The sequence below is a fragment of the Aythya ferina genome (assembly GCF_964211825.1).
Source record: "Aythya ferina genome assembly, chromosome: 21".
Lineage (NCBI taxonomy): Eukaryota > Metazoa > Chordata > Aves > Anseriformes > Anatidae > Aythya > Aythya ferina.
The window spans coordinates 1,967,482-1,992,327 of record NC_140319.1 but is presented as its reverse complement, the minus strand read 5'-3'; the positions used below and the strand labels follow the sequence as shown (position 1 = coordinate 1,992,327).

The window sequence follows — 24,846 nt, the reverse complement described above, 5'->3', positions numbered from 1 at the left end:
TCTCCAGAAACAGAGAGATTTTCATCGTCAGGCTAAAACTTCATAGTTACAGACATCCACATGTGCTGCTGGTCTCTGCTGGGAACAGAGGGAGCACAGAGAAAGGCTTTTCACCTGCTCCCCAGTGATGGGGTGGCACCACCACGGCTTGTCATGGTCTGTGATTTCTGTCATTTCTGGGAGATGACAACATCCTCCTGATCTGGTTGGTGATGCTTTGGGGCAAGGCTGAACAAGCATACGGTACTTGAGGAGTTAATAAAAACTGCTGGATTAAAATCATTACATTGCCACTGAAAGACCCCACTGTTAGCCACAGGGAAGCACCTCATCTGCAGCTCCCTTACAATAAAATGAAGGGCAATTTCATCCAGTCACCTGCTGCTGACCTATTTAAGGTAACTGGAGGCAGGGCAGAGGCAGTCGCTGCTGTCTCAGCTGTTTGTCCCTCAGCGAGCAGCCTGGGTCCGGCTGCAGGTGGTGCAGTCCCAGTGCCACCTTTTTGGGAACTGGGTGCTTGCACGACCTTCCCAGACCTGACAGTGTAAGGAAAAGCGGGTTCTGCCTGCAGCAGATGCTGTGTCCCTGGCAGGCCCTATGCATTTGGTGTGCTGCTCAGCAGAGGCTGTCAGGGCCTCGGCAGGCTGTGTGAGCCTTGCCACTGGTGGCTTTACCAGGGCTTGGCACGGAGAGGTCAGGCTGAGCTAACGACAGGCAGCAGCAGGGCCCCATCAGTAGTCCCTACACTCTGAAGCCTTGGGGAGCCTTGCACACTCTTTCTGGAGCATCTCCCCTATGAGGAGAGGCTGAGAGACCTGGGGCTGTTTAGCCTGGAGGAAAGACTGAGGGGGGATCTTATCTATGTGTATAAATACCTGAGGGGTGGTAGAGGGATTTGGCAAACCTCTTTTCAGTGGGTTGTGGGGACAGGACAAGGGGTAACGGCCACAAAATGGAGCCCAGGCAGTTCCGCCCCAACATACAAAATAATTTCTTCACGGTGAGGGTGACGGAGCACTGGGACAGGCTGCCCAGGGAGGCTGTGGGGTCTCCTTCTCTGGAGAAAATCAAGGCCTGTCTGGACACCTACCTGGGCAACCTGTTCTAGGGAACCTGCTTTGGCAGGGGGGTTGGACCCGATGATCCCTGGAGGTCCCTTCCAACCCCTATGGTTCTGTGATTCTGTGATTCCTGAGGGCCTGTCCCCAAACCCCCAATGCTTTTTCAGGTTGGGAAGTGGTAAGGAGAAGTGCCTGTGCTGCCTCCCCAGCATGAAATGAGTCCTGCCTTTGATATTAGTTCTCCTGTTGTTTCTTGCAAGGAAGATTAGAACTTTTCGATTTTTACAGGGCCTCCAGAATTCCCATAACTTCACTTGACTACATTAAAAAAAAAAAAAAAAAAAAAAACATCACGATGTTAACAAATGCACTGCAAGGCCAGGCCAGGCTATGTCTCTTTAATATACTTGTAAATGCATGTATTTCTGTCTGCTTTACCTGGGAGGGGAAATCATTTCTAAGGAACGTTGCTAGATATAAGAGGTGGATTACTAGAGCTGTGTCCTTCATTTAGGAATAACAGCCATTAAACTCCTTGTTGCCATGGGGCTGCAATTTCCAGAGGTGATACCCATTATCAGAGAACTGGCTGCTGGCAAGCAGTTAATGAGAGAGCTTTGAAATGGCTCAGTAAAAATCCATCATCCCTGCAGATTTCTGGGACGTGTATGAAAGAGGAAAGGGAGCCAAAACTGGATCCAGCTGTGAACTGCACAGACATGGCTGCTTTCTTATTGCTCCACAGGCTGAGGGAAGCCCCTCTAAGGTTGCAGACCTTTAGGGGCTATGCTGGCCTGTGGCAGGCCAGGGCGCTCCACCCTGAGCCCACAGCTCTTCCCTGTGACCCAGGGCAACCTCAGCAGCCTGCAAAGACAAGGAAATACAAAAGTGTCTTTAAGCATTGAGGGAGCATTTGAGAGCTAGGGCATGGGCATGAAGGAGCTTTTTACATCACAGAGATGTTCTTCTACTTGTGCTGGGTTTTGGTCTCTTCACTATGTCTTCCCAGCCCTGTCTTCTGACCTTGTGGTTGTGTGAAATTATTCCTGATGAAGAAAGAAAGAAAGAAAGAAAGAAAGAAAGAAAGAAAGAAAGAAAGAAAGAAAGAAAGAAAGAAAGAAAGAAAGAAAGAAAGAAAGAAAGAAAGAAAGAAAGAAAGAAAGAAAGAAAGAAAGAAAGAAAGAAAGAAAGAAAGAAAGAAAGGAAGGAAGGAAGGAAGGAAGGAAGGAAGGAAGGAAGGAAGGAAGGAAGGAAGGAAGGAAGGAAGGAAGGAAGGAAGGAAGGAAGGAAGGAAGGAAGGAAGGAAGGAAGGAAGGAAGGAAGGAAGGAAGGAAGGAAGGAAGGAAGGAAGGAAGGAAGGAAGGAAGGAAGGAAGGAAGGAAGGAAGGAAGGAAGGAAGGAAGGAAGGAAGGAAGGAAGGAAGGAAGGGGGAGGAAGGAAGGGAGGAAGGAAGGAAGGATCAAACAAATGAACAAACAAACAACGACAAAAACAGAAACACACTCAGGAGCTATAGCAATAGAAATATGCTGGCTGGGCACCCCAAAGATCCAACATTATTCAAAATACTCCATAGGTATTGTAACTAGCCTGGAGGAGAAGGGGAGGGGGAAGAAGGAGGGGAAGCTGTCATTCTTTGTCTCCTCCACAGACTGACTCTCGGAGGACAATAGTTACAAAGCATGATTTTTAATAGTTTTCAAGAGATTATTCCAGAAATACATGAATGAGGGCAATGCTGAAGCGCAAATTCCAGATTAGGCTCAGAGCCACTGCTTTTATCACTGCTTTCATAAGCAAGTGTTACATAGTACAACAAATTGACAAAACCCAAAGCAACCTTCAACCAGCCCTCAGAGATTAGAAAGAGCAAAACAGGGACTATATACAGAAAGATATGCATTAAATTAAACAACTTGGAGAGCAAATAAATCAACATTGTGACCAGCAACTATAAAACAAATATAATGGTTATAACAAATCATAAACAAATTTATTAGGACAGAAAAGAAAGGTGAATAATAACAGTAACGGTAATAGTACTACTAATAATAATGTGTACAATCAAGTGATGCACAATGCAATTGCTTACCACCCGCTGAACGATGCCCAGCCCATCCCCAAGCAGCCAATCCCCCCACCCCGGCCAGTACCCTATATTAATTGCTCAGCACGACACCATGTTGTATGGAATACCCCTTTGGCCAGTTAGGGTCAGCTGTACTGGGTCTGTCCCCTCCAGCTCTTGCTGCACCCCCAGCCTGCCTGTTGGCAGGACAGAGAGAGAAGCTGAAAAGTCCTTGGCTTGGTGTAAGCACTGCTCTGCAACAATTAAAACATCAGCATGTTGTCAACATTCTCATCCTAAATCCCAAACACAGCACCATACCAGCTACTAGGAGGAAAATTAACTCTATCTTAGCTGAAACCAGGACAACCATCTATACAGTTTAGCTGCAGAGAGTCTGCCCGGGGCTCTGGCTCACTGACCGAGGAACAGAGTGCAATGGCTGTGCCCAGCCTGCCTGCTCGAAGTGCCTGTGTCTGCACCGTGCAGGTCTCTGCTTTGCAGCAGTGCTTTGCTGGCTGCAAATGAGCCAGAAACAGAATGGGATGCAGCCAGACTGCCTGCCTAGGTGGTCCATGCCATGTGAAGATCTTTACTGGAGACTGGAGAGAACTAAAAGGGACTGGAGAGAACTAAAAAGCCTTTGGACAGCTCTCTGTGGTAGTCATTCCATACCTGTCTGGGCTCCTGGGTGCTTCCAGGTCAAAGCTAGTTATGGACTGACCTGGGGCTGTGTCACTTTGCTGTAGCTGGCATTATGAAAGACAAAATCTTTTATGTGCAGTCACTTATGTGCAGTATAAATCTGAGAAACAGAAGGGAGGAAAAATGCTCTTTCCCATTCTAGTTGCTGTTCTCTGGATCTGAGAGACTGCTCTGAAAAGACCAAACAGAAAGGACCCAGCAATACTGCAGAGGGTGAGACTGATGAGAAGAGGATGGGGTTAATGAGCAAGCAGATTTCCGAGGTGGCAGGAAAAACATCATCTAGGAACTTAGAGGTACTGAATACAATCTGTCACAGCCCAGAGGTCCAGTGAGTAGTTGGGCTGAGAGCAAACCTAAAAGAAAACTTTCAGCAAGGACAGAGTGGGCACAAACTCTTCTTACTTCCCTTCTGCCTCCTTTTTAGAGGTTTATTGAAGATGGAATCCCTCTCTGAGTCAGTGGTAGGCCATTCAGTTGTAAGTAAAGTAGTGATTAATAAACTTGAAAGAGAAATTTAAGAAATACTTCCAAGTCAGGAAATACTGGTACCCTGCTATGGGTATGCAGGCCTGTTTTTGTGCTGGGGAGAACCACAGAGCAAATGGATTTCAGAGTGAAGGTCAAGAAATATAGAGATAATGAGTGAATTACTACAGATCACAATGAGATGGAGATTGTAAAACTATGTTTTTATGAACTCTACAAAAAAGGAGGGAAATGGAGAAAGAATGGGATGACAACACGTAACATGTAAAGAGCATGAGTTACCTACATGTGCACTTCTCTTTGGCTTTGATGGAATATTTCTGCACAGATTGTGGAGGAAGGTGTGGGGAGATTGTAACAGGGAGAGAAATGGTGATCAACAAAACTGTGATGAGTTTGATCACTCCAATTAGTGAGGAGGTTGTCTGCAGCCCTGTTCAGAAAAACTTGGGAAAAAATCTGGGGCACAGGCACAGAGCTGAATAGGCTTCACTGGAGTATTTTGAGCACCATCAGAGGGTGGACCACCATCAGAGATACTGAAATGAAGTGATGGTATTGAAGAGAATATCCTTATCCATGGACATCTGAAGAAAACAACAGGATGACAAGATCCATGAGGTTATTCCTGACATAGATTTGGTACATAAATGAGAGCATGATCATTCCCTCCTCTTCACAGAGCATTTGTAATGTACTTTTACACGATAATGGCAGTGCATTATGAATATTTACAGCTTACAGTGGGTAACCCCTCCTGCTTTTGCAGCCCCCTGTTTTCCACTCTGCTGTGTTGTTTGAGCCATGAAATCACCAGTAATACTCCCTTTTGGCTGCATCCCTGGACAGATGCTGCATTGCTTGAGGAGGCATGGCCAATAAATAATCTGTGTTCAGGGAGGCTGATTGTTGGGATTAGTGCATCAGATGCACTTAACATCTGGAACTCCAAACTCATCATCATTGGAACCCGGAGGACAGCAGCAAGGTTGGTAAGAGCTCTCACACAGGGGGTTTTGCCTATTGAATTGCCGCTGACAGGTAGCAAGGCAAGCGGGGGCTTGTGGGGGGCAAGTGACAGCTATGCTAGACTTCCAAATCTGTGATACAGTTTCTTGTCTGTGTTTGTGATTCCCAAGACTTAGTAGGGGCTTCAGGTCTTCAGGGACTGGTTATGTAAGAGGAAGCATGGCTGAGAAGGTGGAGAGAGCACTGAAAGTGTCAGCCCTAAAGGTCTCGAAGTTCCAATTCATTGTGTTTGGGAGGTGGGATGAGGATGGTTTTGCTACTGACAAGTCACAGAACATGAGTCCAGCCCTTGCACTGAATTCAAGATGCTGCCAAACAAGAGATAGAGAGAAGGCATTACTGTGGATTGGTCTTTGGTTTACATCCCTGTCCAAAACCAGTCCTTCCCTGTTAGCAGAAGAGCTTTCCTTGACTGGGCTTTCCATAATGGGGCTTTCCTCCTGGTTCCAACTCTTTTTTTATTATTTTTTTTACACTGCACTAACCTTTCTTTTCCCTTCATCACAGGGTTTTATGAGTCTTTTTTTTTGTAGAGACAGACAGCACAAGGGATGAGAAGAGAATTCTCAACAGCCATGGATGGGTTACAGCTGCGGGTAAGGCTTACCTCATGCAAATCACAACACTCCGCTTTTCTTCAGAGTCTCCAGCAGCTAACGGGAAGGAAAACACCAGCCACATCTATATCTAGTAAGCCTGTTAGCTAGGAATGACCCTCTTGTTTATCACTGCAGGGAAACTATAGGAGACTGTTCAGCATTAAGTCCAGAGGGTACCTGAGCTCCTGGCTTAAGCTTCTCTTCCTCCCTTGCCTGCAAACAGCTCAGCCTGCCCCCTTCCAAGCCTGCCCCGGGGACTGCTGGCTGGAGCAACTCAGGGGCTGTCCATCTCATGAGTTAATCGCTTCCTGTTCTGATGCCAGAAGGAGATGAAGCTGCTATAAATAGATTGTGAAGCCCTCATGGTTTCAGCTGTGACTCACACACATGGCAGAGAAGCATTAGAGAGAATTAACATTCAATCTCTCAGGCACTTTCCTGAGAGCAAATTCCATTCTGTCCCTGTTGCTTAATCTCCTTGCCCGGAGGAGATCAGCAGCACTTTCTGGAGGGTCTGAATGGGTCAGATGGACAGGTAAACCTGGAGCAGAAACATGATGGAGCAAAGGCTACTTCAACTGGAGTAACTGAGCAGTGCCTGTCTGACAAACAGCTGCATTTAGGAGCATGGCAAGGAGCTCTGCTTCACCTTTGCTGGGGCTGAGATCAGAGAGTCTGGATTTGTTATGGCACACACACACTGAGATGCCTGACCACATCTTCTGGGACTGAGACAGCTTCGGCTGATGGTATGTGCTGGGACTAGATGAGCATGGGGAGAGGGCAGATACTGTACAGCTGAGTCTGTGTGCAACTCCCATTCCTTCCCCTCCATCATAAGTTTTCAAAGCTCAGGGGAAAAAAATGGAGCATGCACCTAACTTAACTTTGCGAAGCTGGGTGATCTTGTTTCCATATGTTTTTGAATTCATTTTCATGTATCTAAGTGCTTCGTACCCTCACTCGCCCTGCCTTGTTGTATTTATGCGATTAGCAATGCAGATCGTTGACCAATGTACGTGAGATGGAAAAAAAAAAAAAAAAAGTAAAGGAGAGGTGAGATCACACAGATCTTGGGGTGGGAAATGTGAAGAGTCTATTTGCAGGTATCTATCCACCTTTTTGTCTGCCTGCCTTACAGGCACGAGGAAAAAGCAGTAAGAGTATTTTTTCCTGAAAGATGGCTGGAAGAGTAGTTCTTCCTCTCAGGATGATGAATATTCCTCACATCTAGAGTTGCACTTTGTGTATTTGGTGCCCAGTGGACAGAAGAGATATCCATGCCTGTAATTTCATAGTATTGCCATGGTTTCATAGCATTTCATCCACAAGGAAATAATAAAAAATAATAAATAAATAAATAAATAAATAAATAAGAGTTTAGACTAACGGATGAGAGTTCAATGTCAGTATCTCTGGGTCCTCAGTTAGTGGTCTGGGGAGCCTGGTATTTGTGAGATGACGTATGTATCGGAAAATCTTTTCCTTTCATGCTCTTAGACCCAGAAATCAGGATTTCTCAGTAAAACAGGGAAAAAGGCAGAAAAAATCATCTGAGAAACTATAGGTTGGTGGTGAAATCACCTTATTTTGATGGAGATAGATTCAAGGAAATCACCCCATGACTACTCCAGGGGAAAGAGGGTTTTATCCAGCTCCTTACTGCAGGAAAGTAGCATCTCATTGCAGCTCTAGGAAACATACTCCAGCATAAGCTGAAGCCTGTCAGTGTGAGGATGGTTAAAGAGATATTTTACAGGCTTCTCCTCAGTGCCTGATAAGGCACTCTATGAATTGTAGAACAGCTTGGGTTGGACAGGACCTAGTTCCAACTGTTCTAGATTGTTTATATCTAAATGAAGCTCTTTATGGTGTCCGAACAGATTCCTCTATCTAGGGACATACATGTATGTGACTTAGACTGATATCTAGAATATGGACTGCATGTGTGCTGTGTCAGGCTAAGGCTTGAGTGGGTCTATCTGCTGAGTGGGTCTGCAGGAACCTGTATAGTCTTAAGGCATCCTTGAAGTCCTAATGATGTTATGGAAGAACCTGGAGTATGTTGCACCTTCAAAATGTATGTGATAATGCCTGAATTGACTAAGGGGCTTCAGAAATAACTGTGGCATCTTTCTGTTCTCGTACAGAAAGTATGCCACATTTGCAACCCAAAACTGCAACCCAGAGTTTCATCAGGGTCTAGATCCCCCAGAAGGATCCTTACAGAGCCACAAAGCCATGTGCAAGTGGCTCTACAGCTTACCTTATTGTAGGTGATAAGGCTCAGTTGACTGCAGAAACTCTTGCATGAAATACCCTATAATTCACAAAAAAAAAAAAAAAAAAAAAAAAAAAAAAAAGAGTATTAGATGTAAATGGCAGGCCATTTGTTATATAACATTAATCACCAAGCTTTCAAAAGCAACCTACTGATGTCTCACAGTAAGTGAAAGAGCAGAGCTCATGCTTAAGGACCTAATCACTTGTCATCTGTTCATTGTTTTGTTTTTCTTTAACGTTTATATGGTGGTCTCCCCAACCCTGATGGTCTCCAGTATTGTGAGATCTGCATCAACCTAAAATATTAGCCAGTTTTCCAAAACATGACATTTGAAAATGTCAGGATTATGGAATATACATGATATAATGGGAATTACACATGCAAAATAGAAAGTGAAAAAGTTTCATCATTCATGGTACGTCGTGAAATGTATATCATTCTTTTATAAAAGCTGTGTCTGGCTGGTGGCTGCCAAGAACAGATGCTGGACTCTGCAAAAACAGGGATGGGGTGGAATAGATAACCAGGAATAAGTCATGGTGGTTGAGAAGGTATGAAATGAGAGCTAGAAAAAATACTGCCAGTCTGGGCTGATGAAATTCACCTGCAGGAATGAAAAAAAGCAATCTATCAGCTGGTGTGTGGGTGTTGTTCTTCTGTAAGAATCAGTAAGGCCAAAAAGGTGAGGAGAGTAATGTCTTGTCAGTGAAAGACAAGATTTCACCTCTGGTTCTAATTATAAATTACAATAATTACAACGTGATCTAGAATGCCAAGCTAGGTGTCACAGGAGTACTGGGATTAGTCTATGTCCCTGCAGTAGTGTTATTGTTTGATGTAGTGTGCCTTTCACCTCACTGCCATGCATGAGAGACCATTTTCCTCTCTCTTTTACTCTGAGATATCTTTTCTCCCTACAGCAGGAATCCACCAGCCGGGGCCTCCTCAAGTTCATTGTTATGGAAGTGAAATGGATTCATGTGTTGGCCATCTTCTTCTTTCTGCTGTCTGTAGCTATGACAGGCTGCTTCCTGTGGCAGTACAGCCTCCCCAAACTGGATCCCAGTGAGTAAACAGCTTTAAGCCTGACCAGTAAAGGCCTTTTTCACAATGGACATTTTTTCCCAAAGACCTGACAGCACCCAGATTAACACATGCTAATTGGTGCAAGAACAGAAAATTGGGTTGATGGGGTGACATTTAACTCTTCTGGTGTCCAGAGGAGCTCATGATCACAAGAAAATCTAGCTCATGGTTGGATTTGCCAATACTTCTGACTTTGACATAGATTAATTGATATACCAAGGAAAAAGACGTTTTATTTCACATGCATTCCCTCCCCCCCCCCCCTTCATTTTTTTTTTGCATCTTAATGTAAACATCACTCCAATTTAGAATGGATTCTGTTTCACACCTTACCATGTCGTTCATCTGATGGGTTTGCTTCCTACCATATTCCTCTAATCTTAGATCTTTGAACTGGTTCAAGTCCCAGGGTCATACTACATACTTCATACTGCACTGAATCAAAAGATCTTTGCTTGCCCCCCCAAATTTAAGATATGTCTCTGCCCCATGCAGGATACAGTTAATTCAGAAGACAGCAAATACACTAGTTGATATAAATGTATTCTATTAACCATTGAAATTGTATTCAATTTTGGGTGGCACTTACAATTCACTTCTACATCCAGTTTCTGAGGTTAAAATATGCATGGGACAACACTGTCTTCCTTAACCCAAACACAGACCCACCTCTAGACAGTGACATGGCACTTTTACTGCTTCTAAATCCAGTAACAAATAGTTTCCACAGTCATTTGTAGACCCAGCCTCTTAGTCATCCAGGTTGCAGAGTCAGTTGCAGTCCTTTGCAGATCCTGTTTGTTCCATGTGCTATATCACATTGGAACGAGCAATAACAGAGCACAATGATCTCTTCACGTCCTGTAGTATCCAAGATAGAAACAATTCCAGATTCTCTTTTTCTATGCAGAAGTGTTTTTCAGCTTTGGACAATGCAGTCAATAAAGCTAGTGCTGACTGTTGGATGAGGTTAGAGATTCTTGATGACTCTATGATTTTCGGTATGTCTATTCAAGTCACGTATACTATCTGTGAACTGTTTTCCAGACCCATCTGTGATGGAAGTAAGATCAGAAGCTGTGCAGATGTGCCCCCGCTATCCAGAACCAGTACCACTGGACCACCCAGTCCCCATTCTGAAGGATGCATTGGAGAAGGTCTGTGAGGAGAAGGGAACTGGGGGAGACATATTTCATGACTACTGTTCTGAAGGGTATATAGGAGCCAATACGCATTTTGCCTCAGAGCATCACTGAGGAAGGAAGTAGGGGACAGAGAAAAAGTATATCACATGAATCTACAAATGGGTATGTAAAACTCCTTCACTGGCCATACAGAACAGGTCCATAGGCAGATAACTTATCCAAATAACAAGCTATGATGAATTTATCTTATTGCTTGCCCATCAGAAGTTCTGGTGAGCATACATCAGCAGAAATGACAGCTGCTCTTGTTCTTGGCATCTTGTCACTGCATCATTCATGTCCTGAAAGCAGTTGACTCATGTAACTAGTGCCTATTAGCCAGTGACCATCACTTCCTGATTTTATTGCTTTACTGGCTTTCTTACATGCCACCATTTAAAAAAACAAAAAGCTCTTGTAGCTAACTTCAAAAAAAGGAGTGGAGGAAAAGGGAAAGGGGAAGAGGAAGGGGGTAGGGAAGGGGAAGGAAACCTGCATCTGAATGAAGGAGAGACCTGTTTTTTCTCAGTATGATATGCTTTCTCTAACATTGTAATGCTGTTTGAAATTCTAGTAGGCTCTATTTGACATGAGGAAATCATATAGCATTGCCTTGCCTGTATGAAGTGTAAGGACAACCATGCTTTGACAGGACATGCCTGATTTTGTAGACCCTGATCATATGATATAGTCTTCCATTTGTCTCTTTTTCCAGGCTGCAGAGTCCTAGCCTAATTAGTTATAATGAGGAAGCTGTCCCACAGCTGTGATTGCTGTTTTCATTCTTCTTTGAGTACTTTCCAGTTCTAGCATACTCTTGTGGAGATGCAGGAAATCAGAATCCTAGACAGTATTCAAGGTGCAATTGGATCAGGGATTTATACAATGACAAAGTACTGTTTTCTGTTTTACTTTTTGTTGCATTTCTAATAAGAGCTAATATTTGCTTTATCTCTTTTTCTGTCACAGAGCACTGAGAAAATGTTTTCATAGGAACATCCATCATAGACCCAAGGTCTTGTTCCCAAGTGCTAACAATCAGCTCATTGCCCATCTCTGTGTATGTGTGGTTAGGGTTGTTTTCCTACATGCACATCAGTTTGTCTACACTGAATTTCAATTGCTATCACTTCACATTCAATTTTATTAAGTCTCTATTGTTGTCTCTGATGTTATTATAGAATGGTATTTTATTACTCAATTAGAACTAAGTCAGAGAGGTTGTAGGACACCGAGTGACCAAGAGTCACCAAACCTCCCTTCTATATCCTCCTCAGAAATAAGGTATCCAAACACCTCCTAACTTCTTTGAAACAGACTAGTGAAACTATTTCTATTTTGTAAATTAAATAAAGAGGAGAAATTTCTTCTCAGAAAGAGTGGTCAGGCATTGGAACGGGTTGCCCAAGGAGGTGGTGGAGTCACTATCTCTGGGGGTGTTTAATGAAAGGTTGAATGTGTTGCGTAGGGACGTGGTTTAGTAGGCAATATTGGTGGTAGGCAGATGGCTGGAACAGATGATCTTGGAGGTCTTTTCCAAACTTAATGATTCTGTGACAGCTTTGAGAAAGTCATAAAAGAGTAATGCATTCTCTTTGTAGGAGGTGGGGGGAGCACAGTGGCTGATTAAGTCTATATAACCCTGGAACAATAGGAAGCAAAAAGCAATCACAGCCTTCTGTGTCAGCACTGTTCCTCTGAGTGCAGTTTAAACAAGACTTTTAGCTCTAGCATGTTTGATGGCATGTAAAATATCATGGGATATTTGAAAGGTCTGGATCTTTTTCTCATACATATTTGAACCTATATATTAGTGTAAATAACAGGTACACCATACAATTTAAGAAGAAAGAAATTACAATTTTTAGAGTTTCAGCATTTTTTTAAATCATATAAACAGCATAGAATTATCAGAATGAGCACCATATTCCTCTGAACAGTGGATGTGTACACTTGAAGAAAGAAACTGCATAATTCAGCATAAGCAATTCAAAGGAACAGGACAGATAAAATATATTCTTTTGGCAAAACACATTTGAAAAATCACCAGGCTGTGTATACTCTCAGTTGCTTGACAGTAAGTAGGGCTGATTTTCTGCATCTAGTTCTGCCTGTTACAGAGTATATGCATTATAAGACTCTTCACTTGGGTATTTGTCATTTCCTATCATTTTCCAGGTAGATATGATGCTGCGGCAAAAGATTCATAGCTCTGGTCTCCCTGCCATGTCAGCCATTGTTATCTACAATGACACTGTACTGTGGACAGGCAACTTTGGAAAGAAGAATGGCTCAGATCCCTCCTCAGTGGTGCCGAATGAGTATACTATTTACAGGTGAGACCTGTTTCTACTGTGTTATATATGAAACATATGGGTTGCATGCTGTCAAATGTTATCCTCAAAGTGAACAATTTTGAAAAGTTTTAGTAGCTGTGATTAACAGATATGCACACATACACACACTCCCCATATCATGATACAATCCCTGCATAGAGGACATCGTGCTATTTCTTCCAGAAGACCTTTTCCAAACTTGACTGTTCTGTCACGAGTGGTTTTCCCCAGGGATCACTGTTGGGGCCCATCCTTTTCAATATCTTTATTGATGATTTGGATGAAGGAATTGAGCACGCCCTCAGCGAGTTTGCAGATGACAGCAAGCTTTGGGGATGTGTTGATCTGCCGGAGGGTGGGAAGGCCCTGCACAGGGACCTGAGCAAGTTGGGTTGATGGGCAGAGGATGAGGTTCAACATGGCTAAGTGATGGGCCCTGCACTTTGGCCACAACAACCCTATGCAGCACTACATGCCTGGGGCAGAGTGGCTCAAAAGCTGTGCAGAGGAAAGTTCTGTAATCCAATGCACTATTGGGGTTGCATTTAATCATGTAAACATCATAGATACTACAAGACTTTGCACCACGTCTTCTACACAGTGGACATGTAGACTGAACAAAAGAAACCACATAATTCAGCATAACCAATTCAAATGAAGAGTGCAGTTAAAATATGTTCTTTTGCCAAAACACATTCAAAAAAGCCTCCACCCTGTGCAGACTATTCCAGAATGTTGAATAACAGACCATGAAGGCCAGAGTTAAGGATATTAACCTAACCTACTTTCCAGTATGTTAGCCATTCTGTTCTGAATAGAGGTATTGGCATGCAAGTCTACAGGTAGTGGGTCAGTTTGGTACTGAGTACTGCTCGTACTGAGCATCTGTTTTTTTGTTTCATGGGTTTCTCAATACTTTTATGTTTGTTTCTTAACAGAATTGCCAGTGTATCCAAGATCTTTCCAACCATTATGTTGTACAAGATGTGGGAAGAAGGGAAAGTCACATCTCTGGATGACCCTTTGGAACGTTATGTCCAGAACTTTGCCATTAAAAATCCTCTGGGAAGGTTCAAGGAATCAGAACAGAGATATACAGCAGATGGGCTGATTTTTTTGGAAAAAGGCTCAACACCTCTTAAGCCGTCTCCTGTTACCTTGCGTAGAATGGCCAGCCAGCTGTCAGGTGAGGCATCCCTACTTGCTCTCTGCAGAGCACTGTGCCACTTGAAAGAGACCACAGAGACAACAGATCATGGGTCAGGGATTAAAAAGACAGCTCTCTAGGCTATTTATCAGTATGACATCTGCACTTCTCAGAGGTCAGGAAAGACCCTTGGAATCAAGCCGTCAGGAGCTTCATGAAGTGATTAATGGAAACTCCTCCAGGCCACCTGTTCAGAAAGGGGCCAAGCTGCTTTGTGGGCAGGGGAAATTTTTTTTCCCATAGAAGATGAATATATATTTATTTCAACGCTGTAGCCTGACCTGAAATCAGTCTCAAATTGCATAACAGTTTTTGTACTCCAGCCCGGAGTGCTCTTATTTTTCTGAGATGTAGAGTTGAGGGTCAAAGTGGCACCAAACATTTCTACTTTGATCAGATAGACCTCGATTGCTGAGCTAAATTTAGTTGTCAGTGTGCTTTCTGATCCGGGATTCCTGAGCTATTAATAGCTTTGTACTTGCTGGCAGGCGACTATTAATCTGCTGCTACTTTCATACCTGGGAAAATCTAATGTTAAGGTGGAAAGATTTCACAGGACCCAGGAGATAAAGATCCTCTTGAAATAAAGCTTTTAATTGACTTGGGGATTCCAGTATATACTGGTCAAAGACACCATGCTGAGATCTCCTGCAGCAGTTTCATTGAACTCTGTAGAACTTGCATTATTGCAGATTGGAATAAATAACCTAAATTAGGACCTGTGATTAAAATAATCTGTAGGCAAATTGCAGTACCTCAATACAAAGCAGAGCATCACCTGAAGCCAGCCAAATAAGGGTTCTCCAAGGACTAATGAGACCAAAGTCTGGAAATACATCTGTTTAAAAGACAGAAAACACAAATTGGCCTGTAGCAGTAGGAGACTGAAAGGGAGGTCTTTGCACAAGGCTGCCCAGCTCCTGGCCATGGTGGTGTTGCTCTAGCCATGCTAATTATGTCTTGAGGAGCACCAACTCTGCCTGGTTCTATCTGGCTCTCAGGAGTGCCCAAAGCCAGTCTGGCTACTTCTTGCAGGAGTACACTGTGCTGGGGCTGCAGCTCCCTGCCTTGTTGTAGTTCCCCGTCATCTGGTGTCTTGCATCTCAAGCTCACGCAATGACTCTCCAGCAGAAGTGAGACCTGTCCTCCCAACCCCCTTGGCCCAAGACACTCCAGAAAGGAAGAGAAGATAGTATAGAATCATAGCATCATGTAAGTTGGAAAAGACGTCTAAGAACATCAAGTCAAGCCATTAACCTAGCACTGCCAAGGCTACCACTAGACCATGTCCCTAAGTATGTCTTCTGAATAACTCCAGGGACGGTGACTCAACTACTTCCCTGTGCAGCCTGTTCCAATGTCTCCAAACTAAATCTCCCCTGATGCAACTTGAGGCCATTTCCTTTTGTCCTATCACTTGCTGCCTGGGAGAAGAGACTGACACCCACCCCACTACAACCTCCTTTGAGGCAGTTGGAGAGAATGATAAGACTGACCCTCCTTTCTTCTAGGCTAAATAATCCCGGTTCCCTCAACCTCTCTTCATAAGATTTGTTTTCTAAACCCTTCACCAGCTTCACCACCTTTCTTTGAACATGCTCCAGCACGTCCATGTCCTTGTTGTAGGAAGGGGCCCAAAACTGATCACAGTGTTTGAGGTGCATCCTCACCAGAGCCAACTACAAGGGAACATGATGGAACAGGGCAGTTTCCCACACACTGCCCATTGCAGGATGTCTGTTCAGTGCACACACAAACAGCCCAATAGTGATGTACTAGAAATATTTACGGGAAGCATATGTCAAAAGTGTACCTGGTCATAGCATAATTGCTTGTAATGATATTCCATTGCTTCTTTCACTGTGTTGGTTTTTATCTCCTTTTAAGTTCCTAAATATGTACATATATATATATATAGGATGTGGCCCAGCTTCTCAAACATTGTTATGTAGAGCACACCATCAGGGCACACCAGCCAACTTGCACAGTGACAATCTAATGGATGCAGAAGCACAATTTGAAACCCCAGCTGAAAAGTCAGATGAATGTTGAGGTCACGTGTTACATTTCTTGACTGACAAAAGAATGAAAAAGAAGTAGGTTCTGCTTAATATCAAGATCAAAGTCATCTCATGGCATATTGTAAAGTGTTCTTCATCTTAATTCTTCCAGTAGAATACATCCTCATTATCTGGACTTTTCTACATTGCATATTGCAAAAGTAACTCCAAAGATTTTTCTCTTCAACACTTGATGACCATTACATCACTAGAGTAAAGTTCTGGCTTGTTAAGACTGTGATTTTCAAATGTGTTTGAATGGCAGCTTGAGATGTTATTGTAAATTATTAACAGCAGGCTTGTCCCATCAATTAGCAGACCATGAGGTATAAATCAATGACTGTGGATTTTCTGTTACGCTCAGTAATTCTCTCGATTACCATTTCTAGTGAACCTCAAGAGAGAGGCTGCACTGCTGATGTGGTGCTGGTTGGGCTCTCCCAGTGGTGCAACGTTTTCTTTGCTGTGAGTGTGGCAAGTAGAAAATGAAGAAGCCCGTTGTCTACTGTAATATGCTCAGTTCATCTCTTATCTAGTCAGTGTGATACACAAGTAATCCTAAACTAGAAGAAAAAAGCATTTTTGTTTCAGTTCAAATCCCAAGGTCAAGTCTATTCAGAAAAACATGTGTTGCTGCTACAAAAGAATAGGGCCTCATTCAGATTTTCCATAATGAAGCACATGCTCACTGAGCAGATGATTGCAAGTCATTTTTCTGTCATGTACCCTTCCTGATTTTCTTCTAACCTCTAAATCAAAGTCATCCGTAAACTGCAATAAATATTTCATTCTAGATGTAATCCAAGTTCTGGACTTGGTGAGCCACAGATCTTGTGCAAAGGAACTTTAGGATTTTAAAAGTCCTGTCCAAATGTTTTTAGGGAAATTAATGTTCAGTGCTGTGGAATTAAAAGTGAAAAGAACTTCAATATTTCTATACTCAGAAACTCTGAATATATTTTTCTAAAGCTAAAAAAAAAATAGCTAAGTGTACGTTAGACCAAGATTGGAATATTTTAGAGATCAAGTCTTCTGTAGAGTGGCATAAAGAACAAAAGTCTGTTTAAAGGATCTGTTTAAAAATTGTTTTAAACTTCATAGGCAAGAGAATAATCATGTGGAAATACAGACAGGGATTTCCCCAGCAGCCAATGTGTTCTTCACTTCCAAAATACACCTGGGTATTTTTTATTTTATTCACCAAGGTATTTTTGTTGAATGTAATGGTCCAGAGTTAGAGTTGGGGCAGGAATTACATTACCCAAATTCAGTGGTCTATGACTTGAATTTTGTGGCTTGCAGTCCAGTACGACCAGGTTCTTGCAGCCCATTTGCTTTGTTCATATCTGCATCATTACTGTTTCCATCTTGCCATTAAATCTTGCCTTTTGATTGCTCTTCACCAGATTCAACATTTCCTGGATATCGTGGTTTAACCCTAGCAGGCAGCTAAGCAGCACAGAGCCACTTTCTCACCCTCCCCACACATTCCCAGTGCTATCCGCAGCTGTATCACGGAGGAGAATTAGAAGGGCAAAAGAAAACTGGAAATCTCTTGGGTTGGGAAGGGAAGGGACTGTTTATATGTTGAATCCAAAACACAGCACCATATCAGCTACAATGAAGAAAATAAACTCTCTCCCAAACCAAACCAGAGCATTGGACCATAACCAGTGTCAAACTGTGGGATGTTTCTTCTCCATGGTACAGGTCTGCCCAGGAAGCTGCGGTCTACCACCCTGCTGTGGAAAGGCAATACACAAGATGCTCTGGCTCTTCTGAAAGATGATGTCTTGGTCGCTGATCCTGGAACCAGGTCAGATGTATTCACCTATGGGCTTTTGGTTTGGGTTCATGTTCCATACTGACATTAATCTCACCTGTAGACTCCATGTCCCATGGAAAAAGACAGTTATTCCTAGAAGAAGCTTCAGTTTACCCATCTACAAATACACTTGTCTTAGGTTGGAAAGAGTTACTTTTAGAGTTGCCAGGTTCTTTTTTGTTTGAGTATAGAACCTGAGTGAGAAGCCTAGATGGGGCAAATTAAATCAATATACTCAGGTCCAATGAGCCTTAAAGTGTGAAAGATACCGATTTTCACATGTGACCTGGCAAGTTAAACCAGTGAATTTAAACTATCATAGATTTTACTGAAGGTTATGCTATGTCTGCAGAAATTTGCACATCTCTTATAAATTCTACTAACAGTTGTTTACAATTTATGTAGTCTGTTAAAAGTCTGTTACCTGAACTGCAGTAAAACAACCAAACTTATGAAAAAGAGCTAAAAGGCAGTGGATAAGGGAAAAGATTTAGACTAAAAAAAAAAAAAGTCTGCAAAATGTTTAGTGATTCAAATTATATTCTGAAATATAATTCTGAAATATATGTGTTCTGAATTCAATTATATTCAGAAATAATTAGCGTAGCGTTACTAAGGATTCTATATCACATGAAGCCTGTAAGCTTAGAAAACTCTTTCTGAAAACGAATTAATAGTTTGGTCTTGGCAACTTTGTGTGAAGTTCTGTCCAATATCACATAGGAGGTTAGAATACATGTACCTTTTAGGACCTGAGTACCAAATGGAAAAGTTATCTGCATTGGTATCTATGTATCATGCTCACCATTAAGATATGTGACGACATCTACTCACAGTATCTGAACCCCTTATTACTTCACGTATTGTTTATTTTAACTCTGTTTCACTGTTCCTGGATATACTCACAGCTAACATATCATTCTTCTGAAAGGAAATTTATAGTCATTGCTATGGAAAACTGAATTTTCCATCACACCAGGATGAGGATGATAACGAATTATTCTATAAGGTATTAAGGGATATCTCTAGATTATCTGACCTTGTCCATATGGGTGACCTCAACTTCCCAGATGTTAACTGGGAATACCGCACAGCTGCTTAATTTGTTGCTTATAAACAGAGAGGGTCTTGTGACTGCAGTGGCAATCAGTGGCCATCTTGATCATTCAGTGACCATGAAGTAATTGAGTTTAAATCTTTGATGATACAAGGAAAACTGCCAGCAAAACATCAACCCTGATTTCAAGCTGCTCAAGGAAGTAGGTGTAAGGTCCCCTGGATATCTGCATTTGAAGGTGCTGGGATCTATCAGTGCTGGTCACTTTTTAAGAGTCATCTGTTAAGAGAGCAGTAGCAGGTAATTCCAAAGTGTCAGAAGTCAAGCAAGTGGGGCAGAAGCCTGTCTTAGCTGAGCTTGCATCTTTTTCTAGAGCTTAGGTGCAAAAAGAAAGTCTATGGACACTGGAAACAAGGTCAGGCGACACAGGAGGACTATTGAGACTCTGTTCACCTTGTATGGAGAAAATTAATGCAACCAAAGCCCAATAACAGTTGAAGATGGCTGGTACAGTGGGGGACAAAAAAGGGCTTTTTAAAGTGTGTTAACAGCAAAAGGAGGACCAGAGAAAATGCTGGATCATTACTTGATGAGGATGGTCGCCTCAGAAATAAGAATGTAGACAAGACAGAGGCACTTAATGCCTTCTTTGCCTCTGTCTTCAACACTGGTGACAAGCCCTGGGACCCCAGATGTGCTGAGTTGGAGGACTGTGACTGTGGAAATGATAAATTCCCAGCCAATTCCAAACTCACGCAGAATTTGCTGCTCCAGATGGATGCATATGTGTCTATGGGGCCCGATGGGATTCATCCCAGGGTACTCAAAAAGCTGGTTGATGACATCACGAGACCCCTCTGAATTATTTTACAATGGCCTTGGAAGTCTGGAGAGGTCTCTGTCAACTGGAAGATTGCAAATGCCCAGTTTTCAAGAAGGGTAAGAAATTGTTACACGTGATCTGCAGAGAGGACTTAAATGTGTTAGAAAAGGGTTGCAGATGATACTAAATTTGGAGCTGCTGACTGCCTGGAGGGTGGAGAGGCCTTGCAGGGACATCTTGACAAATTAGAGGGCTGGGCAGTCACCAACAGCATGACATTCAACAAGAGCAACTGATGGACTCTGCACCTGAGACAGGACTACCCTGGGTATATATACTGGCTACAGGATGAGAGGCTGGAGAGCAGCCCTGCAGAAAAGTATCTGGGGGTTCTGGTCAACAGCAAATTGAATTGGTAGTCAGTAGTGTGCTCTGGCAGCCAAAAGGATCAACCATAGCTGGGGTGCATCACGAATGTCATTGCTAGCCGGTTGAGGGAAGGGATTGTCAGTTGCTAAGGGATTGTCCAGCTCTGCTTTGCATTAGTGCAGCCTCACCTTGAGTTCTGTGGAAGGACATAAAACTATTAGAGAGTGTCCAAAGGAGGGATACAAAGATGGTGAAGGGTTTAGAAGGCAAGATGTATGAGAAATGGCTGAAGTCACTTGGTTTGCTCAGCCCAGAGAAGAGGAGACTGAGGGAAGGCCTCATGGTGGCCTGCAGGTTCCTCACAAAGTGTGGCAGAGGGGCAGGCACTCACCTCTTCTGTCTAGAGACCAGCAATTAAACTGGAGGGAATGGCACCAAACCTTCTGGAGTTCAAGAAGCATTTGGACAAAGCCCTCAAACGTATGGTTTGTTTTTTGGGTGGTCCTGTGTAGAGCCAGGAGATGGACTCAGTGATTCTTGTAGGCTCCTTCCAACTACTTATTCTATCATTCAGTGATAATATATTTTTCTGGGAATGTTGAACTTCAGCCCATTTTTGACATAAACTTTTAGTCCTACGTGTATTTATTCCTGAGGTAAAATATGTATGTACACTTCATGCTTTTATTCATCTAGATGAGCTGGAAGTAGTTGAAGTGACTCCAAATTTATGATCCAAATAGACCTTATTGAGGTGTATCTTCACACCATTTAAAAAATATCAAATGTTAAAACCACAATCTCTGATTTATATATATTTTTTTGAAACAAAATTGTCCATTCATGTCTTTAAACTTAATTCAAGTGTAAAGTCTTAATGTCCTTTGTGTATATTATTGACTCAAGCACTTAGATGTCTTTAATCACTCACCTTTGCAGGATACTGCTTTAGAGATGTTTAAGTGCTTTTTAAGTGCTTTTCCTATCTTAAGATAGCTTAGGTCCTTCAGTGATTGCACCATGTTAAATCTCCTGAGGCTCACCTGGGATTTTGAGACCTTTAAGGTAAGCATGTCTAACTCTTGACTCTGCTCTTGGAGAGAATGAAGACATTCTTTATGTGAACAATTATTAGACGGTAAGTCAGGATATGCAAATATATAGGTTTTTGCTTAAAGGTTTGTTTGTTTGTTTGTGTTTTTTTTTGGTGTTTTTGTTTTTGATTTTGATTTTTCCATCTCTGGCCTGCTTTCGAACCTTAGAAGTTAAATAGCTCAGCTGATGTTCATGTAACAAATTTCTCCTTCCTGAATTAATCACAAATCAAGACATTAACACTTCTTCTCTGTCACTGCCTTCTCACTTCTTTCTCTTTCTCTAATAAAATCACAATCATTCCCCAAATGAAAGAGACCTAGCCATTGTTTTAACAAAGTCATACCTACACTGCATCACTGAGGTAAGGCTGATGCAGATATATTCCTTTCTTTTCAGATGCCACTACAGCAATTTGGCCTTCTCACTGATGGCGCATGTACTAGCTGACCATGCAGCTGAGGGACAATACCAGCGCTGGATCTCAGAGAACATCCTAGACCGCTTGGGCATGGAGGACACTGGCTTCGACATCACACCACCGATCCGATCCCAAATGGCTGTGGGTTTCTATGGCAGTCAGCAGCCAGCCCCTCTCTATGACCTCGGCTGGTACAGGCCTTCTGGCCAGATGTACTCCACAGCTGCTGACCTTGCCAAGCTGGCAATGGTCTTTTTAGGCACCTATCACCGTCGTCTCTTAGAGCCTGACACAGTGAAGACAATGCTGACACCTCTGTTTAAGTGCTCCACTGAATACTTCGCTAACAAGACTGGCACACCCTGGGAGATTAATGAGCAACTGGGTTATGATGTCATTAGGAAGGATGGAGACCTTGATGGATATTCAGCTACCTTCTCACTTATCCCCAAACTCCGCCTGAGCTTCATTGTACTGATGGCAGGGCCCAGGCCTCAAGGTGAAGATATTGTAACTCGGACATATGAGTATCTTATTACTGCCATGGAGACTGCATTCAGAGAGGCAGAGAAAACCTTGTCTCCTCCTCCAAGTCCAGTCCCTTATGTTGGCTACTATACCTACTCCAACTTGACTTTCTATGAGATCAAAGTTGGACCTGGTGGGGTGCTGGTCATGCAGCAGTTTGGGCCTCATGTTGAAGAGCTGATCCCTGAGAAATACCGGACAATCAAGCTCCATCACCTGGAAGATCGTGTCTTCCAAGTTGTTTTTGACAAGGAGTTCCCTTGTGTTCTGCATCTTGGCTCTGCTTCCATCTCACTGGAGACCCAGAATGGGCAGCTCTTTAATTTTTATCCATTTGATCGCAAGGGTTTGTCTCCTGGGTTTGATGCACCGGGCCTGAACACATACAATGTATTGCGTGTACTTCGTAAACCTGTATTCTATAGCTAAATGTCCCTTCTCCTTTTCTGACCATTCCCACGAGGTGGCTCGAAATCTGCATCTTAACAGACTCTCCTGTCCACGTGGCTTTATGGATGCCGCTTGAAAGGGAAAGATGCTGGCAAATGACTCCCTTGTCCAACAAATATGTCATGTATCACTTCTAAAATAACTGCAATGGTTTGCCACCCCTGGCACTGCATGACAGGCTGGCTAGCAATGGAGGATGCCTACAGAAACAATAAGTGGGAATGTGCTGGATGGATGGTGTTTGTGTGTCATAAAAAAACCTTGAGCACTTAGGTCTTCACACATCTACTGCCTGTATAATTACCGTTGTGGTGATTGACTGGTACCATCAAAGGGCTGGGAATTTCCTGTGTTTCTCAGAAAACATCTCTTCTTCAGTCCAGTGGTCCTTTCAGGGCAGTTAATGAACCCAGCTCCCATGAACAAAATTCTTCATCTGGGTTTGGTGGAAAATGGCACCAGCATGATACCAGGCTCTGCTTGTGATGCCTGAGAAGTGAGGGTTTATTTCTTTCCTGGTTCACCTCGAAAAAACTGTGAAAAACTGCAATATGGTTATGTCTTGTCTCCATGGATTTCAGCAAAAGTTGGGGTCACACTAAGGATATTATAGCACTTAATTATAGAAGTTGAAGCACACTCCTGTGAGCTGGGTCATATGAATACATTCTAGTATATTCCAGCTGGAGTCAGGTTTGTTACTGTCTCAGTACACAGGCAAGTGTCTGAGTGTGGCACTTACATACAGGAGTGCATGGGAATCTTTATGAGTATTTTGGGCAGGGTATCTGTGGACACATATCCATTGTGTTTATTCACATTTAAGTGAGGATGGTAGTTGAAAATGCATTAACCTGGGAGCACTACATTTAGGACAGGTGCATTTATAAGCATTCTTCAAGGCAACAGGTATATTCTCCTCTCCTTTCTTGTGCCCACACAGTGCCAAGGCAGTCATGATGGATGACATGTCATTAATAGCCACTAGGGGGATGGAGTCAGGCACCATGAGTTCAAGAGAGGGAAAGTACCACTGACTGAGGAGTTATGGATACTGCAGTCCTGCTCCAAGTTCAGAATATTGTGATTGCAGCTGTAACTGGAGCCTAAAATAAAGAAAAAAGAAAAAGAAAAGGGAAAAAAAATAGAGAGTAAGAGCAAGGTAACTGTTACCTTAATATAAATAGCCTAACTGTGAAGTATGGTAATGACTGTACAGCATGGAAATCCTGGAGGAAGTGCAAAAGGGAAGGCATACTAGCACAATCAAAGACTTTTCAGACTTCATCATTTTCCATACCATCACAGGTACTTGTATGAAGCTGGATCCTCTTGCAGATTGACGACATGCTCACGTTTGTTCAGTCTTGCAAGTGGATGTGTCTTAATAAGGATGAAAAAATAAATCAACCTGCTTCTCATCTCTCTTTTTGTCTCTCCCTGATTTTATTCTGTGTGTAGTTTTTCAACTTTAGTTTTGAGTAGAGAGACCATCACTGAAGGCCTATAAATTTGATTGGCAAACTCAGTTCCCTGCCTTTTTTTTTTCAGACAATTTCAGTTTGTTGGTAAACAAATGGAATTATGTAAGCTTTGCCTTACAGTCAGTCTTGGTTGCTACTGTATTGGTTTCCTCTGGACTTTGTAAGTGATCACATTTCATACCTTGTACATCCTCATATATGCAAGTATTTAATCTGGGCTATTGCAACAACAGTAAGCTCAATGCAAGTTCTCACTGCAGTCATGCATGATCATGACCAGAAATAAGGCTGCAGACAATTTTGTTGCACTATCATGGCATTTCCTAGAGAGGTGCCTAATCTGTGTCATGGCATGCCTGACACAAGAGTGCTCTCCAGGCTTTGAGCTCAAAAGATGCAATGTCTGACTACAAGATAGTTGCCCCATTTTAGCAGGTGTCAGTCCTTAACTGGAGCAGTTCCTACTCACTCTGTGACAGTCCAAAGTACTTTGTGCCAGCGTTGTCACCTGGAACACCGCTTCCTGACATACACATTACAGGGTTAGTAGAGATTTTCATGCAGCTCAGTGCAGGAGCTCTGTCTAAACTCTATTGCATTGTGGCTCTCTCAGTTCCAGATTCTGCCATCTCCCACCCACAAACTTGTTAAATACATGATTATTTTTGCCTCATTTTGAGGAATCC

General features: G+C 42.8%; 1 protein-coding gene across 2 annotated transcripts; it reads left to right on the top strand.

Annotated features, from left to right (window-relative positions):
- Positions 1-6,337: 6,337 nt before the first annotated feature.
- LACTBL1 (lactamase beta like 1) lies at positions 6,338-22,960 on the top strand. Of its 2 annotated transcripts, XM_084494851.1 has the most exons (7): positions 6,338-6,700; positions 9,156-9,300; positions 10,369-10,478; positions 12,684-12,841; positions 13,780-14,027; positions 17,819-17,924; positions 21,677-22,960. In XM_084494851.1, exons 1-7 carry the CDS (start codon positions 6,698-6,700, stop codon positions 22,653-22,655), a joined length of 1,749 nt encoding a protein of 582 aa, XP_084350977.1. In that variant the 5' UTR covers positions 6,338-6,697; the 3' UTR covers positions 22,656-22,960. The 2 variants fall into 2 exon arrangements, with proteins under 2 accessions (XP_084350977.1, XP_084350976.1); XM_084494850.1 differs by lacking the exon at positions 6,338-6,700 and having other exon boundaries at positions 8,922-9,300.
- Positions 22,961-24,846: the final 1,886 nt, after the last annotated feature.